The 18,392-nt window shown below is 42.9% G+C and overlaps 1 protein-coding gene across 1 annotated transcript in view; it reads right to left on the reverse strand.

Annotated features, from left to right (window-relative positions):
- Nucleotides 1-222: 222 nt before the first annotated feature.
- PELI2 (pellino E3 ubiquitin protein ligase family member 2) overlaps nucleotides 223-18,392 on the reverse strand; it is a 66,138-nt gene continuing 47,968 nt past the window's right edge. The window contains exons 3-6 of the mRNA XM_017831774.1: nucleotides 10,467-10,568; nucleotides 5,097-5,294; nucleotides 4,611-4,799; nucleotides 223-2,011 (exon numbers count right to left, since the gene is read on the reverse strand). Coding sequence (XP_017687263.1) covers nucleotides 1,445-2,011; nucleotides 4,611-4,799; nucleotides 5,097-5,294; nucleotides 10,467-10,568 — 1,056 coding nt within the window. The 3' untranslated portion in view covers nucleotides 223-1,444. The remainder of the gene's footprint in view (nucleotides 2,012-4,610; nucleotides 4,800-5,096; nucleotides 5,295-10,466; nucleotides 10,569-18,392) is intronic.

Consider the following 18,392-nt stretch of genomic DNA (forward strand, 5'->3'; position numbering starts at 1 on the left):
TTTTTTTGAAAAAATTGGGGAAAAAAAAAAAAAAAAAAAAAAAACCAAACTGAAAAAAAAAAAAAAAAAAAGAAAAAAAAAAAAGGTGACAGATGGCAGCAAGTTGAAAAGTGAACAAAAATTCTCAGCTGAACTGGAAATGATGCTCCCCTTCCAGCCAAAATGCTTTACAGTGAGCTTAAAAAATAACTTATTTTAAATTGTTTTTTTTTTTTTTTTTTTTTTTAAACGTAACAACACGCAGCCACGATGCACTGAAGCACTTGAGAAACTAAACACTCCCAGCCGTGGGTTTCTATTTAAACCTGGACTAAGTGCTCTCCTGAATTCAGGTTTATGCAAATCAGTTCTGTGTAAGCTGTACCTAAACCTCGCGTTGTGCTGCAGCACCACCCCCTCCATCCCTGCAGTAAAGCCTGGCTGCATCCCTGGATACCTCAGAGAAGCTGTGGCTGCCCCATCCCTGGAATTGTTCCCAGTTGGATGAAGCTTGGAGCAACCTGGTGTAGTGGAAGGTGTCCCTGCCCACGGCAGGGGGTGGAAGTGGATGATTTTAAGGTTCCTTCCAACTCAAACCACTCTGTGATTCCATGACCTCCACACACCCAAGGGTCCTGGACGTGCCAAGCTAAGTTAAGCAGAAATAAAAAGGCCAGACTACACAGACAACACTGGCTTAAAACTTAAGTATTCAAAAGAGTAAAGTGGTTTTACCAGATGCAGAAAAAAAAAAAAAAAGACGGAAAAAAAATCAGCCATCTCCCACACCTAATGGCCAGTGGATATCTATTACACTGAAAGGAAATCAATACAAACAGGATTTCCTCAGTTTCAAGTAATCTTTGATGCCTTTTTGGCCAGCTGCGTTATACCATAATAGATATTTTAATAGCTTTTATCCTCTACACTTTAGGCAGCTAATTTTTCTCTTACATACCCAATTATCTCTAGTGAACATTCACCTCTGGTTGTCCACACATTCTGTATTAGCTCCTTGAGAAACTATTCAAGTTAAATTATATTGCAAATTAAAGACAAGTTACATTCCGTATGTTCCTTCTAGATTTGAAAAATAGGTTTTAAAGGCTTGTCAAAGTTTAGAAGAGAAAACCTTTCCATTAAAAAATCTTAGCTTAAAAAAATCATTTTTAAGACACCTTTTTCTGATCCAGGGTACTAATAAAAAGATTACAAATATACTACAATTTGACCAAGAAGACTTCATGAATATGCTGCTTTTGAGCATGCAACAACCACTGATATCTGTCGAGTTCCAGGTATCAATGTATCCCAACTCCACCCCGGCCCCTCCAGCCCCACCCCGACCACCCCCCCCCTTATTAATAACATTATAAAAAAAGGGTAAAATCTAGAAGTTAGTGGCAAAAATCTTCACAGTAAATCATTAAAGGAAACTTTTTATTGTGGTCGCCGCCGAGCGGCATCAGTCGATGGGGCCCTGGAAGATGAGCTTGACGCAGTTGTGCTCCCCGGAGAGCTGCGTGGCGCAGAAGGGGCAGGCGGCGTGGAACGCGTGAGTCCCGTGGGGCAGCGGGATCTGGGACCAGTACTTGGCGGACTTCTCCGAGCACACGTGTCCGCAGGGGGTGAAGGCGTGGGTGGGGGGCCCCGCATCCACGTAAAAACCGGCCTCGCAGCCCAGCCAGAGCGGCACGTAGGGGCCCACGGTTCTGCACATGGGGCACTCGCGCTCGTTGGCCTCCGTGTCGCTGCGGTGCCCCCAGTTGTGGTAGCCGTGCACGTGGCCGCAGCTGAGGTAGGCCCAGGGCTGCTTCTCCTCCACCACATCCTTCCTGTTGATGCTGGGGAAGGCCAGAGTGTTCAAGCCCACGGGGCACTGTGGCCTGGCAGCGTTGATCTCCTGCCGCAGGGCCTCGATGTGCTTCTGCGTCGGGGTGTGCAACAGTCCGTCCGCCGTTCTCCACAGCAGGGTGGCCCCGCACAGGTCGATCAGGGAGCCGTCCTGGAGGATGTTGGTCTCATTTTCTACCTGGTGGTGGGACACAAGGGGAGGTGAAGTTCAGCCTGAGAGCTTTTACAAACAGCCAAGTTAGTTCTGCAAATGCGTCGTCTTGCTCACCAAAGCATCACCATCCCTACATGTCACTTCATTTTGTCTTATTGGTGCCTTGTGGCTCCTCCTCTGACTGAATCCACCTCAACTCTGTATTTAAGACTATAAGAACAGGACCACAGAATCAGCTAGGTTGGAAAAGACCTCTGAGATCATCAAGTCCAACCTTTGGCCCAACACAACCTCGTCACCCAGACCATGGCACTGATGCCACGTCCAGTCTTTTCTTAAAACACCTCCAGGGACAGTGAATCCACCACCTCCCTGGGCAGCCTGTTCCATTGGTTGATCACTCCCTCTGTAAGAAATTTCTTACTGATGTCTAACCTAAACCTTCCCTGGCACAGCTTAAGACTGTGCCCTCTTGTCCTAATAAGCATTGGTTTCTTATTCTGTGCTCATACAGGAGGTTCAGCATTTCCAACAGCAACACTAATTATTATAAAGAGCCTTCCTGCCTGCAATTCCTTGGGAAAGGATATACCCCCCCACCCCTGAGCATGCACTTTCCCTCTCTAATATTGATTCTCTGTGTGCCTTTGTCACAGTTCAGTAACTCATGACAGACTGAAGAGGAGACTTGCCATTCCCTAAGGGCTGCATTAGCAGGTTCTCTCCTGGAATTCTTTGCCCACAGAGACTGACAGAGGCTGCTCACTCAGTAAAAAAATCCTTTTTGGACTGAAAACTGCTATCCAGGACAGTTCAGGTATTCCATGCAAATACAGCCCCAGTGTGCACTGCCTAAAGGCTTCTCTTGTCTGATTAAAAGCAGTTATCTGAAACATTTTCAAGGGATTATGACAAAACCACATTGTACTTCACTGAAATATTCCTGATTTTAATGTCACAAACATATAAGCAATTTGTGCTTTTCCTATCAGTTCAGTAATGATGAATATGTATTTAAAAAGTTCTTTATGAAATTAAAGAGGAAAACAGACCCACTGCCTGGCTTTATACACGCAAAGTATGTAGAAAATACCACTAATGCAAAACAAACACCCAAATACAAACAAACACATTATGTAGGTCACATGAAATCATCATGTCTGCCTCAGAATACTATGAATGACAACCAATTTGGCATTTACATTTTAATCCAGTTTAAATTCACAGCTTAACTGTGGATCATCCTTGCACAAAACACCTCCATGGCACAACGCAGACCACAGATAAGAGGTCACCAGTGCAAAATACTTCCAGCAGAAAAATTCAGTGGCTCAAGTAGAGATGAGAGAAGCCTGGATTTGATGCTCTTTTCAGATAATTCCTTCACAAACAGCAAAGCAAAAAGCTCCCTCATATGCAACGTGTTCAATTCATTACACAAGCCTGCATTTGGTTTTATGAACCCAATCAACGAATACTGATCACATCAACACCAGTGTGCCATGTAATTTTATTGAAATGAGAATTCGAGTCATTTTGGATGCAGGGAAGGGGAATTCATTTGTTTTGCTGTGCCTTTCTTCAGCAGCACTAAAAAGGTGTTTTGCTACCCACGTACAAAGGGTGCAATTGCCACATCATCTGTCCCAGTCCCCGGGCGACGTTCGCCTGCCACTGTTAAAAGTGACAAAGCAATTTATGTCCTGCAGGGTGTCTGCTGAAAGCAGAACAGTCCAACTCCATTTCCATAACTCCCTAAGCAGTCAGTTTTCTGCAAAGCCAAGGGCAGAGTTGGAAAGTCAGTTCAGTGTGAGTGTGTGGGATGCCTCCAACACCATGGAGCTGATGGGAGCTCAGGGTAGCAACACAAAAGTAACTTTGGCACGAAGAAGAGGAGGATATTCCCCCAGTCTACATGGTGGTGTTTGACTGCTATCATTTCTTGTCTCTTTTCCTTCTGTCCCCAAAGGAAAAAATAAAATGCATTCTCCTTTGTAGGCTCTACAGGTCTTGAGAAGAGGAAAGAACAAAAGCTATGGGAATTCTCTCCCATCTTGTATTGAAAAGTGCACATGTGCTTTCATGGAACTTCTTGTTATGAATGTCACAGGACTTTGGCAGCTGAAATCTCTCACTTCTGGTAAAGGCAAAGCCCATCCTGCTTCACAGGATAAAACAGGAATATACTTTCAGGGCTTCTCTTATCTTCCCAGTGGCAGGTAAATCAAACAGAAGGTGTGTTGTCCAAACTGCTTCTGCATGCAAGTGGACCCTTCAGACAGCACTGCAAAAGACAGCTCCCTGTGCAGTAACCTCCAGACAGCCCCAGATCCCAGGAGAACACTGCAGAGATGGAGATTCAAGAGCAGAGTTTATTTAGCTTTTACACTCTGTGCTGTTTCACTTGGGAAAGTGGCTTCAGCAGCAAATTTAGAGTGTTCTGTATATCAGAAACAGAAGTGCAGTGCAGAACCTGCTGTAACACACAGATATTTAAATGCTTTCAGTGCCCACCACCCAGGGACAACACTATGACTGCAGTCACCTCACAACTGCCTCCACTCAGCGCCAGGAAAACAAGCATCCCTTGTTTTGTTTTAATCACCAGTCACTTCCAACTCACCAGTTTCCCCCTCTGCTGGGCAGACCTGGTTTCCCGGAGCGTGTAGACATCCCCACAGACCGAGATCTCCCGCCACACTCCGGGCTTGGACTCCTCCGTGAACCCTCCTTTGGGATGCATCACCAGCACCCCGTTGGTTGTCAATCCATCCATGTGGCCATCGGGATTTTTCCACTTTGCTGCTTTTTCCTGCGTGGGACAGTCACAGTGACCATCAAGACACATCAAATCAACCTGAAGAAAACCCACCAGCAGTCACTAAAGTGGAGCTCCACCGTTAAAGACAATTATGACCACGAGCCTCTGCTGCTCATAACTCAGGCACATAAAACTGCAGCTCCTCCTTAACACTGCAGCTGGTACTTTGGGGTAATAAAAGCCTAATGACAGTGTAAGTTATCAAGTAGTACAAACAGCTTTCGGGGCTTGAAAATAACAGAGAATAAAACCCAGAGCTTGCTCATAATAATTATTAGTAGTACTTACACCAAGAAATATGTTTTTAGACGAGTCAAAGCCAGCTGCAAAGATCCTTGCTGTGTAAGGTGGGCTCCTGTCACAAACTATCCTGCAGGCAAAGCGGGATATGGTGCTCTGGGTGATCTGGGTTTCATCATTATTTTGACTTCCAGAAATAGTATCTGTTACTACAAAGTCTATGGGGCTTTCTGTGGATCTCCCAACCTGCAAACAAAATTAAGATAAAAATATAAATACCCATGGAAATGTGAACACTGAGGACACAGTTCTGGTAAGTTAATATTGATGGCATCAGTAAACTCCTGTCTCCTCAATTTTTGGATGGCAAGATGCAATCAGAGACTCACCTGTATTTGTTACAGGCAGAAACACCTCACTGACATGGAATGGCAAATTTTCACTTACCACAACTGATGTTCATGTTTGCTTGAAACAAATCAACAGAGCTGACTGCTTTGACAAAAGTATTGTCAACAAAAAAAGTATTATCACCTTGTATTTCCTCATCCAACCACAGCAAATTACTTATATTCTGTCAGTGAAGGAAACACTGGCTTGGATTGACAAGTTTTTATTCACATTTCCAGTTCCAAGGCAATTTGCCATGAAAATAAAGGACTTTTTCTAGACACATCATAACAAAAAGCTACCCACCTTCACGTTTGCAGAATTGGTGGTCCCAGAAAGAAGAGTTTTCGAGCAAAACCCACCACATGATTAACAGAATTAATAAACTTTCTCCAGCAGAAATGAAACACGCTTGATCAGCAGACAAGAATATTTTTCTATTTTGCCATCTATGAGTTTTAATTCTAAAACTGGGAACATCCAGGCATCTGGAACACTTCATGACACATGGATAGAGGGAATCTGACTGCCAACCAAACGTACAGTGAGGCTTTATCAATATTTCTACAGGCAAATTAGTGTTACACCAATTTTGAGCATAACTGGGAAGGGGAGCTGAGGAACAAGGAGTGGAACAGAATATTAATTTTAAAGACAACTTGTGATCAAACAGAATTAGGAATATTCCTCACATGAAACCACCTTCAGTATCAGGCATCTCCATTTATATAAAATAGCCTCCTCACTGCACAGGATCTCACTGTCCCCCAGGAAGTTACATTTGCTTAGTTCCTGCTCTTCAAAGCAATATGAGGAGATGTGTGTGGTTCCACCACTAACAAACATCTCTGCAAACTAAATCTGCTGCAAAGACACGTTATTCAGGAGTCAAGGAAAGTAATATTATTAATACCTAAACTCTTGGCCCAACTGAACTGACAGAAATAGTACAGGGATCTCTCCTGTACTTCTGTTCTGCTTCAAGCTCTACTTTGCAGGGTTACACTCCAACACATATCAAAATTCCCATCTGATGTGACACATCCAGTTATTTTCTCTATCTCCCAGGTCTCAGCCCAAGTAGAAAATGTGATGAGTTTGCTGCAGAGGAAACACTCAAAAAGGCCTAATCAAAAGTGTACATTTCAATTTTTCACTTCTAGAATACCCTAGAGATGGAGTTTAGAAACTGTTTAATATGGGACACTTCTGATTTATAGAACTTGACAACTTGAAGCTAAAATTCACAAAGCAATATTCTTCTTCTTTTTACAGTATTATTTCTAACAGGCTTCTATTTCCCTTCCAATGCAATTCCTGTTAAGAGTCAGCACCGGGAATCTTATGAATAACTTTTGACTATTCTCTGTGTGGAGTTTCTTAAAAGGATAATCAACAACAAACATGAAATTAGTTTGTTCATAACAAGTTTCTGCCTGTTGCAGCCTCTGAAATAGATCATTCTACCAAAGCTTTTAGATGCAATTAGAGAAAAACCTGCCTCATTTTTCCTTAAAGGATGACAAAACACACAAGTGCTCGCTCCCAGTCTTCCTCATATCACACTAATTGGTAACATGAAATACAAATATGTTTGGATGTAACCATTAAAATCTATAAACAAAGCTTTTATGTGGTTTTTAAAATCTCTGAAATGGCAAGTAACATTTTATATAAATACAGTAAGTACTTTACTGATCTCATTCGTGTCACAAGTATGTCTATGTGACATCAAATAATTCAAATATTTGGTTTTCTTCCCTTTTTTTCCTTGGTGAGAAAGCCTTCTAGAGGATCAGTCATGTATTGTGCTACTTTTCAACATCAGAACTTAATTTTAAGAACTGGCCTTCAAAATCTGGCAATTTCTTCATGCTCTGTATCAAATCAAGAATTTGGGTTTGAGATCATCTGACAAGAAGCTCTGCAGGGAATAAGTGAAGAACTTGATGTTATCAAAATTACCCATCAAAAACTTGAACTCATCTGCTGTTGCAGTCAGACCACAGTCACTACACACCCAGTTCCATTATTCAGAGCTACCTTTTTACACACTTCATTACTCATTTTTTCCTTCTGCAGCACAGAAGACTTTCTTCTTTCTACCAATTTCAGGCTGTGTTTTGGGACTCTTCTTGTTAACTGTGTCATATTACATATTATTTCACAAAGTTGCTTCCAATAACAACCCATAAATCTTCCAAGTGATGCCTAAGACAGGGCCTGTTGTCTCCACTGCAGGTGATTGTTGAAGGCTGCGTAGGAGCCAGGCAGTCCATCAGTTTGCTCGTGTCTACTGTCAATCACAGCAGTTCTATTAAAAACACTCCCTCCTGAGACGAGGCAGAAGCAGAAAACCTGCCAGCAGATAATTTAACAGCTGCACATTCTTGGTCTTCAACAGAATTTCACTGTGAGGAGAGGGAGAATTGGGCCGTGCATCTTCTGAAGGGCTGTTCTTCAGCAAGAAACCCACGTTTCATATGGAATGTCCCTGCTCCTTGGGTAAGTTACTTAGGGTAGAAGTTACACATTTTGGTTCCTGGTGTAATCAACCCATTCTCATCCCATCAAAAATATTGTCATTTTCCTTTTATTATGGAAAAATGTCGAGAAAAATGGTATTTAGACAGCCTGAACCCTGCTCTTCAGTGTCTTCTGAATTTCCTTCCTGTCCCTTGTATAGTGTCCCGTATTTTCAATGTATGGCTCACTTTAGATAAGCACCTACTCTTGCCTCTTCCTGGTTTTAAGATTGGAAAGCATAAAACAAGCTGTTGTGAGTTTGCAACCTTCCAAGCTTTCCTGTTTGTTTCCGGTAAAACCACAGACTACAAGTTACCAACACAACACTTCTCACATTTCCCTTCAAAGAAAAGGACTGACAACAGACCCTTAAAGTGGATGAAGGAAAAAAGGTGACAGCTTTTTTGTGAACTGTGAATCTCCCTCATTTTCACAGGAAATCAGCTTTAACTCTATGGATTCAGTCCACACAGGTTAGAAATGGTACCTGACTTTTGGCATTCCTTTTGCCCATTTTGGATCTCCCTGACTAAAATGTTACAACCACCATTCCAAGCTGCTCATATTCCTTCCTGGGGTTACTCTGGGGAACTCCTGCAGTGCAACCATCCCATTGCACAGGGGGAAGCAGTGGAGATTTGAAAAAAGCCAAGTGATTTGCCTAAGGTAATACATGCTAACAGCATCAAAGTGGGGCCTCCATGCTCAGGATAATCCTGTGGTCCAGGCATTATCCTTCCCTCTTCAACTTCTGCATCCTTAGTGTGCCACACAGTCCAGGAAAACACACATTTGCAAAGAAAACAGTGAATTCCAAAGATTGACTATCCAAGTGATGCTTGATCAACAACAAAACTTCACTCTGTGGATCAACAGACACGTAACTTGTCATCACATCCCACAGGGCTGCACAAAACACTCCTCAAGTAACTTCTCTCCAACTGCCCACAATCAGATTACTGGGAATAATTAAAATCTAATGGCTTGTTTTTATAATGGAAACCTCTCCAAGCTGCTGTCTGGCATCACTTCAGCAGCCAGTCATTGCCACAGTCGACCAGAGAATTCCTGTTTCCCGTCTCACCAGCCCCTCCAGGCCAGTGCATGGAGTGCAATCCTCAGGGAACAGCTGCAGGGAGTGGAAATATGAACCAGGACACAGCACTTGGAAGTTACAACATGACCATCTACACATCTCAAGACAGAAGAAACAGACTGCACTGAAAAGAGGACTTATAACAATACAGAAGCCTTAACCCTTATCAATATCTGCAATTTAACCCCCTCAATAAAAGCTGTAACCACCACCAGGACAGTCTGCAATCAAGAGAAGAGCTGTTTATATACAACACACCCAGAAAAGCAGCTGCTCTGCAACTCTTTATTAATTATTTTAGTGTAAAAAATTCCAGCTTTCAAAAATGGCTTTTAAAAATTTACACACAGGAAAAAAATCTCATTGGAGCCACTCAAGAAATAAAGGAGTATCACACAGTAACCCAGAAGGATGGGGGACATTTTTCTTTTACTAGAAAACATAGGAAAAAAAAAAAAGCTATTTGAGTTCACCCTGAGTGTGTGATCCTTCATCCTGCACCAAATGAACAAGAGGGGTTTTAATCAATTCCTATTTGGACCTAACAGTTCCAGTCACATTGGGAAAATTTAATATAGAGTAAAACACAGAAGCCACGAGAGGCAAAGACACCCCAAAAGAGCTATTTCTTCTTCTGTCAACAGCATTCAAGGGCTGACCCCCCTAAATATGAAAGGCTGGAGGAGAAGGGATAATGATTCCTGGGGAGATGCCCTAATTAGAAGTCACAGACAAGACAGATCTGATCAGTCCAGAACGGAAAAGGTTGTGTGTGTGTGTGTGTTTGGGTTTCCCCAAGTCTGAAGTCTAAGTTCGTACAGGATTTCTGCTCCCTTATCATATATAAAAATAATCATTGCCCAAGGAAATAACTCAGGTTACCAGATGTTAAATGCTGCAGAAAACCCCAAATGCAAACAGGGGAGAGTGAACTCATGTTGGATAAGAGACAGTAGGTCAGAGAAACTCAGCACAGCCCCCTACACCACCTGAGACATTTGCACACCCCTCAGGAACAGTTTATCCTTCTATCACTGCTTTGTCTCCTTTAGGGCACAGCTCCCACATTCTTTTACCTTCCTACTTCCCATCCCATGTCCTTCTCCTATCTACCTCCTTTTCACTCCAGCTACTTGATTCATGGGAGGGTGGTGGGTGTATTTTTGTGCACACTTTTCTAGGCAGTACTATTTGTCTTTGGAGGAAAAGCAGAGTACAGTGGGAGCAGTAAGTCAGTAAGGACATTAACAGATGCTGGTGTGGGTTTGAGAAGAGCAAAATAAAGCAAAATTTCAAAGTGCTCTCCTATTAAAGCAGGTGGGTTAGACCATGGAAAACCCACAGATCACAGAGAATACCCAGAATTGTGCTTTTAAAACAACAATCCATGCATTGCAGAGTCTTACCTGGAACATGTCTGTGTCCTTATCATGAGTATATTCCACTATAACTGTCTGATTCCTGGACAACGTGAAAGAGATACTGTGCTGACCTTTAGAGCTGATTGCCTGGTGAATAAAACAACAACAACAAAAAAAAGAGATGTCCATTACACACAAAAATACCGTAATCAAATTCATTTTGCTGCATAAACACCTTTGCTGCGATCAGGAAGAGCAGTGTATCGTGACATGTTATTACAAGGCTGGGTAAACACACACAATGGGATCTTTCTGGTTTGTTTTTTATGGAAAAGCCCAAGCTGCACTTGTTTGTTTCTAGTTCAGAAGGACCCAATACTTACCATTTTTATAGTTTAGACTCCAAACACCTTCTCCCTCTGAAATCATATTCAGTTCCTAACCTTTATATCAATTTGTAACCTAGGACAGACTTGGGGTTTAGGGAGTTTTGGTTGGTTTGTTTTTAAAATAAGTGAGCAACCCAACTGATTTCCAGTTAAAAGTACCAGGATTTCTGGGATATCATTACCATTAAGTAAATGTCTGGTTATATGAGAAACAGGCTAACAATTTTATATAAATGGTGACAAAACCCAAGCACTTGCAAGGGGTTTTTTCCTCATTAAAGGAACATTACTTCTTACTACCTGTCAAAGTAAACTAGTTATAGATATGGATTTAGCATCAAAGACTAAACAGTATTTCAATATCTAAAACAAGACTAGAACAGGACAACTCCTATTTTCTGCTGTATCTTACCAAGATTAAGGGAAAAGAGCTGAGAAACTAAATCTATTGGCTAACAGGGATACAGATGTAAATATAAGGTCCATGTAACTGCACACAATTCTGAAAGGTAATGAGTGCTACTGCTCAGAAAACACTTAGCAGACACTTAAGCAGTGAATTAATAGGTTAATTAAGGCTTTCTCCAGTTTTCATCTGAGGGGATAATTTTCTCCAAGAGGTTCTCACTTGCTCCATTCCTTCATACTGCTTTTCACCTAAGGAATTCACAGACAGGGATGATTAAACTAAACAACTAAATATATTCCACTCATCTGTCTGCCATCTCTCACAAAAGCCTAAATTATGCCAAAGCCACATCAATTATTGAACAAATCATTAAAAATCTTTCTGAATGCTGGAGGTATTAAAAACATCTATGTGCATACTAAAAGCCTACCAAGGGTTAGCAAGGGTAATTTGAGACAGAATTATTGAAAACACATAATGGAAGGATTGTTCTCTTGCAAACCTCCCGCATTTACAACACCAGAGGTGCTTTTACAACACACCTCCTGCTGAAAGCTCTCAGCAGCTCCAACACTTGCTAAAGAGTTGGGCTTAGGTGATAACACCTGGAGGGAAAGGATTTAACATCTTTGTGGGAGACGGGGACAGTGGGATTGATGGAGCCACAGCGAGTTCGCTGGTGACGCCAAGCTGAGCGGTGAGGGAAGGGACGGCATCCAGAGGGACCTGGGGCAGGCTGGAGAGGTGGAACCATGCAAACCTCATCAAGTTCAACAAGGCCAAGGGCACCTGAACCTGGATCAGGGCAATCCCAGGCACAAACACAGGCTAGGGGGAGAACGGATTGGGAGCAGCCCTGAGGAGAAGGACTGGAGGTGTTTGTTGAGCAACAAGCTCAGTGTGACCCAGCAATGTGCACTGGCAGCTCAGAAAGTCAAATGTGTCCTGAGCTCATCCCACAGCGTGGGCAGCAGGAGAGGGAGGGGATTGTGCCCCTCTACTCCACTCTGGTCAGACCCCTCCTGCAGTGCCACCTCCAGCTCTGGGTCCCCAACATAAGGAGGACATGGAGCTGCTGGAGTGAGTCCAGAGGAGGCCACAAAGATGATCAGAGGGCTGGAGCAGCTCTGCTATGGAGACAGGATGAGTGTTCAAGGCCAGCTTGGGCAGGGCTTGGAGCAACCTGGTCTAGTGGAAGGTGTCCCTGCCCACAGCAGGACATTGGAGCTGCACAATATTTAAGGTTCCTTCCCACCCAAACCATTCTGTGATTAGGCAAGACAACCTTTTCCAGTCCCTTCCCAGTATTTTCTTTTCTTAAAACTTTCAAGACATAGCTTCCCTGATTTTGTTCCAAGACTTGTAACAGCTGAAAAGTCATGCAAGCATATTTGGCAATCGGTGATATGCAGATTCTGAATTTTCCAGCCTATTTTTAGTGTTTTGCAATGACCATTATGCTGGCACACACAGCATGCTGCAAGAACAAACAGCATCGAGATGCAATTTGGATGGAGTCACAGTTGCTGTGACCTGCTGGGACACTCTGGAGTGTGTATGGAAAGTTTTTATTCTCTATGCACACTTGACAACTATCAAGGGGATCTCAAGCCCTCAGGTGTTCCTAGAATATAAAGGAAATAAAGTGATAAACAGGAGACCCTTACACCTTGTGTTTTCAGCTTAACATGGCAATAATCAATTTATATTTGTATTAGCAGATATCACCATTTCAAACGTCAGAAAGGAAGAGCTTTCACGCACAAGATTTCCTTCCTTCCCACAGAAATGTGCTGCAGCTGGAATACAATGAAGGACAAAATTCCCAGGCAGGGATGTGTGCCCTAAGCTTGTCAGAGAAGCTCCTGCATCAAACAGAAGCTCTGGCAAGACCCAAAACCCAAAGTTTTAAGGTCTGATGGAAATAAACACAGAGGGAAATACTAAGACAAGCAGAATTCCTTAGTAAGGTCATGTCCTAAGCCTGCAGAGCTTAAAACTTAGGTATGTTAATAATACTGACCTGGGTCAGCATGTCCTCTGAAATTCCAGGGTAGGACAATCTTTTCTGTGTGTGCTCCTTTCCCCTCTCGACTTTCTTCCCTCATCTACTTCCTCTCCTCTTTGTTTTCCACTATTTAAATCCAGTTAGTTTCAGTGAGAAATGCTACATTTAACTTCCTGGAATTGTGTAATCATTTTGAGGAAAAAAACCATCCCAAGAACATTATGAGAAATGTTTCAATTTGTGTGCTCTCACAGTCTGCTCAGCACCAATTCAAAAGACACTTTACAGGCAGTTTAAGTGCTGGTCTCAAAGCAATTGGCCACTTACAAGTAAAAAAAAAAAAAACCAACCCAAAAAACAACAGTATTTCAGGAACTACACAAAGCAGTGAAAGTTTAGTATCCTAATAAAACAGTATTGAGTGGAATGCAGACACAGGCAAATCCTGAAGGATTTTTGACAGCCTGAGGTACAACAGAACCACACTACTGGAAGTCCCAAAAGAGCCTGGAGACTGATTGCACTAACCCCCTTAAAACTGCTTTGTAGCAACCAATAGGGAGTTTGCCTTTTTAACTGCTTTTAGCAGTCAAATTTCCAGACTTTTTTTTTTCCCCTCCCAAACCCCCCTGATCTTGTCATGTAATTGCCCTGCTGTGGTCACTGAAGTCGTTCGTGAGAAGAGCCCTGACCCTGACCCTTCAGGATCTAGAGCAGCATCACAAGTTTTAGGAGAAAACTTCAGAGGTCCAGGCTGGACAACACCACATCCAACTTTCTGGCAGGAATTAAGACATAAAAGAACAAACATCTGGCACTAAACTTTACCTCTGCCTTTTCTCCTCCACCCCAAGGCTGCCAAAATCCACCGCAGCAACAGTGAGTATTTTTAAAGCTTGTAACTCTTGGGTGTGTGGAATTGTAAAATCATTTATGTTCTAAAAGACCTTTAAAATCATCATATCCAACCATAAATCCCAGGGCTGTGGTTCCACTCGAGTGGCTGTGGAAGACAACACTTCCTTCCGACACACTTCCAGCATTTTGGGCTCCTTTACTCTGCCATGTGCTTAATTTGAGATCAGTTTGCTCCTGTCTTTTAGGTTCTTTAAGATTTCATAAAAATTATACATTAAATTCAGGAAAAAAAAAAACAAAACTACCCTTAGTTCCCAAATTCTGGAAAAGCCTCACTAATATATATATATATATATAGCCTGAGCCTGGCAAGCAAATCCAAAGCACATGTCACCTCTTGTGTTTTAGGAATGCTGGCGGGGAGATACAGGCTGGAATTATTCAACTGCTGGATTAATTCAGCCATAAAACAACAGATTGTTTTATATGGTGAACTGTCTCAAGCTGCTGAATTCAAGCAATTCCCTTTGGAGGAAACAGATAGGAAAGTGGAGATTAACTGACAAAAACCCTGTGCAGGAATAGAGGGAACAAATAGAGAGATTCCTCCAGAATAATTCCACTGTTTGTGACTCCATGTCCACACTGGCACTGAGGGATTTAAAAAAGTCCAAAAGCCAAAGAAAAGGAACGGGGAATCCTGAGGTGCCATACTTTGAAGGGACAGATCTCCCCAGCATCTTTCCAAGACAGAGCTGATGTTTGCACAGCAATCCATCCCTCTCCATGAGGTTTTCCAGCTGGGGGACAGTTAAGCCAAGCAGGAAGACTCCTCTCCTCCCCCCTGCCCAAGGCAAACCCCACACAGCTCCCCCACTGCCTCCAGATTTGTGTTCTGGTGATTTCGGGTCCCAACTGCCACATGTTACCATGGACTGAAAGGAGAAGGCCCCCAGCCCACCCCCCAACAACAACAACATGGTCTAAGCAAATATTACTCTTGATTTCTTTCGCTTTTCAAGTTCGCTAGTTTTCAAGTCTGCACTTATATCCTTCCTTGCTGGCTGGAAGTACACTCGGCCCTGGTTTTTCCCCTGCCTCCTTACACACACTTTTTCATTCTTGCCCTTTTCTCTGCGTTTTGAGAACAAAAACCTCGTCGCAGCCCTTTGCCCTGGCAATCAAAGCAGCAGCCAAAGGCTACGACTTACAAATCTGTCGGGTCCCGGAGGAGCCAAGATCAAACAGAGATCAAACACAACCTGCTTTCCCAGCAGCAACGCTGTGAAACCCTGGAATATCACAGCCCACCCCAAATCTGTGCTCTGCACTGGTGGGAAGGTGGGTGCCTTCATTCCAAGAAGGGAGAAAGAAGAATAACCTCACCCCAAGTATAAAAACACCTTGTAGATAAAGGAAGTAAGAATTTACAATGGTTACATTTAAAAACGGTATTTCCTAGTGGTTGGGGTTTCTTTTTTTTTTAGCGTAAGTATAGAAAAAGGAGGGAATAAAAATAATAATAAAAGTAACAATAATAATAATAAAAAATAATAATTAAAATAATAATAAAAAATAATAAAACTAATAATAAATCTTCAGCAGATTGGCTGCATGACCAACAGAGTGGCACCAGTGTCCCCTCTCTCCTGACCCTGACAGCAGAGGTGGCTGTTTTATCAGAATGTCCACCTTTAGCTCCTACACAGACTTCACCTCTGCCCTCAGCCAGATGTTCCCTATCCAGGAGCATCTCCCGGTGTATCCAGCAAACTCCTGCGCGCTGACAACGTGGCTCATTTCCCTGAGTCATCCCCAGCCCCAGAGTTCAAGAGCAGGTCAGGAGCTCACAGCACGATTACATCAACTTAACGCTATTAAGTCAAACCTCCCGTGGAAGGAGCGTGTCAACGAACCAGAGAAGCACATCCCAAAATTCTCACGGCCTTCAGGCTGCTGCTTACAAGGCTTCCAGGGAACAAGTTTAATCCACTTCTAGAAATAGAGATTTTATTGCTTCCTTCTGGCTTGCAAACCATGTTTCCAAGGAAAGAAGAGGGGAGGGGAAAAAAAAAAAATCTATGCATTTGGAAATTTAAAATTAAACCATTCCCTTGTGCCAGGCAAACTCCCCAAAGATCAGGAGAGGGACTTAATGTTATTATGGCTCCCAACTCTCGTGCAGAAATAAAGGCTAAAATCCATTAAGAAAGAGGCAGATGTCTCACAGGAAGGGCCGCTCCGTCAGAATGGGAGTTTTAGTTTAGTTAATTAGGTTGGATTAGGACAATCAAGTGATTTATGGGAACACTTTAGTTCTCTTTGTTGGCAGCCGGGCTGACCCACACCACACTGACGTGTCCAAAATTAATGACAGCAGAGCCTTCATGAGTTAAATGCCCTCGGACTTGGCTGCCGGCCTTCGATTTCTTTTACAAAGAGAGAACACAAGAAACACTCAGGGATGTCAGACAAAAGATCTTGCAACTTAAAAGGGAGCTTTAGCCAGCAAGGAAGGAAGCCTTTAAAAGCAAAGAACACATCACATTCCCACTGGATTTTTGGACACAGACTGGCTGCCAGAACCAGCAGACATTGAGTTACCATAAAGAAAACACAACAGAAGCTCATGATCATGAGACACCGATATTTTACCCACATCAGAAAAGTGCGCCCACTTGGGAAGCTTCCCAGCAAATCAAGACAAATGTCAATTCCTGTAACATTAACTAAAAGACGTTTGCAGTTTTACTCTGTCTCGACTTGAACCCAACAGTAATTGTCCAGAATCACTGCTCCTCTAGCACTGCATTTCACTAAATTCACATTGACCTCTGGCTGCTGCTAATACAGCTCTTACATGTCATTTTCCTCTAGCCTTTTGCAACGAAAATAAGATACTATTACGGAAACCTTCTGGGTTTCGTGTCCTCCAGGAGAGGCTGAAATATCTGTACCAACCAGAATCACTGGTCCAGCTCTTTAATTCTGCATTTGCCTCCTGCACAGCTCCATACAAGCCCATTCTTCCACGTTCTCCCTTCCTTCCCTTATAAAAACTGTCTACATTACAACTGGAACAACATTTTGGAATATCAGTTAACACCTTGTCTGTCTCTAATATTTCAGATATTATTCTCATTCTCATCAATTATTGTCAATATTCTCTTGACAATTAAATGAGTGTTAGGAAATGGTCAAAAGAGAGCAAGAGTCAGTAGCTGCAGGTGAGGAAAGAAATGTGCCACCACAAAGAAATTAAATTTTGTCACTTTAAAACTATGCACTGTCTGCAATCCCTGTCACAATAAAGGAGTTGACACATGTGACTTGCAGATCACCCACCTCTCTTCAACAATGCAGATCATCCCCCAAAATTCAAGGCTCAGTGCCTACACAGAAACAAATTCAACACAGTCTGGTTTATTTGCACTCCAAGTTTTTATGGCTTTCTAAGCATTCCCAAGTTTGCTCCATGTACCCTTTGCTGCCGAGCTGGGTGCCTGGAGGGGGCAGAAGGGACAGCACATTTGTCTGGAGCACATCAGAGCCATCTGCTCCGAGTGCACACGTGGGGCTGTGCCACCACTTGAGCAATTCCCCATTTATGGACTCAACAGGCAGATGTCAAACCATTGTCTGCATTTGCTGAACCTGCCTGAGTGTGCAGTTTTAGACAACCAGCCAACACCACACGTGTATTCTCCAGAAGCAGCATCAAAATGGGCCGTCCTCTCTGGTTTGGGGACTGGAGCAAGTAAGGAGGCAAAACTCTCAGAAGCTTTTCTAGATAAGATCCTGTAAAGCCAGGTCAGGGCTGACAGACACTTTCCAGAGAAGAAAGTGGAGCAGGCTACTCCTCAGACAAAAATGAACATTCAAAACATCTTCAGAACACATAGTGGGTGTTGGTTAAACTGCACAGACTGAAGTTTAGGGGGCCAAATCCTCATTGTTGCAGCCACAGTGCAGAGTCCTATCTCATTCATACCTAGGACTGTTGGCCAGCTCCGGTAAAACAACCCAAGTTGTTCCCCTTAATAAGTAAAAGCAGCTCAAAGCAGACACCAGTTCATATAACAGGCATCACTACGTGATGCAGCAGCTCAGGAGCTGCTTTGTAAATCACAAACCTTTGGTGGTTGTGAACCAACACTTTGCCTCACCAACCTGCGAATCATTTTCCTCCCAGTGTCACCTTTTTGCTTTTCTAACCCTTGAATTCTTTCTGCTCTCCTTCCATTTTCTCCTGTCCGTGTTCAGTAACATTATATTACAAGTGATCTTTCGCCCATCTTCGAAATCAT

The sequence above is a fragment of the Lepidothrix coronata genome, unplaced genomic scaffold (assembly GCF_001604755.1).
Source record: "Lepidothrix coronata isolate B3197 unplaced genomic scaffold, Lepidothrix_coronata-1.0 Scaffold196, whole genome shotgun sequence".
NCBI classification, from domain to species: Eukaryota; Metazoa; Chordata; class Aves; order Passeriformes; family Pipridae; genus Lepidothrix; species Lepidothrix coronata.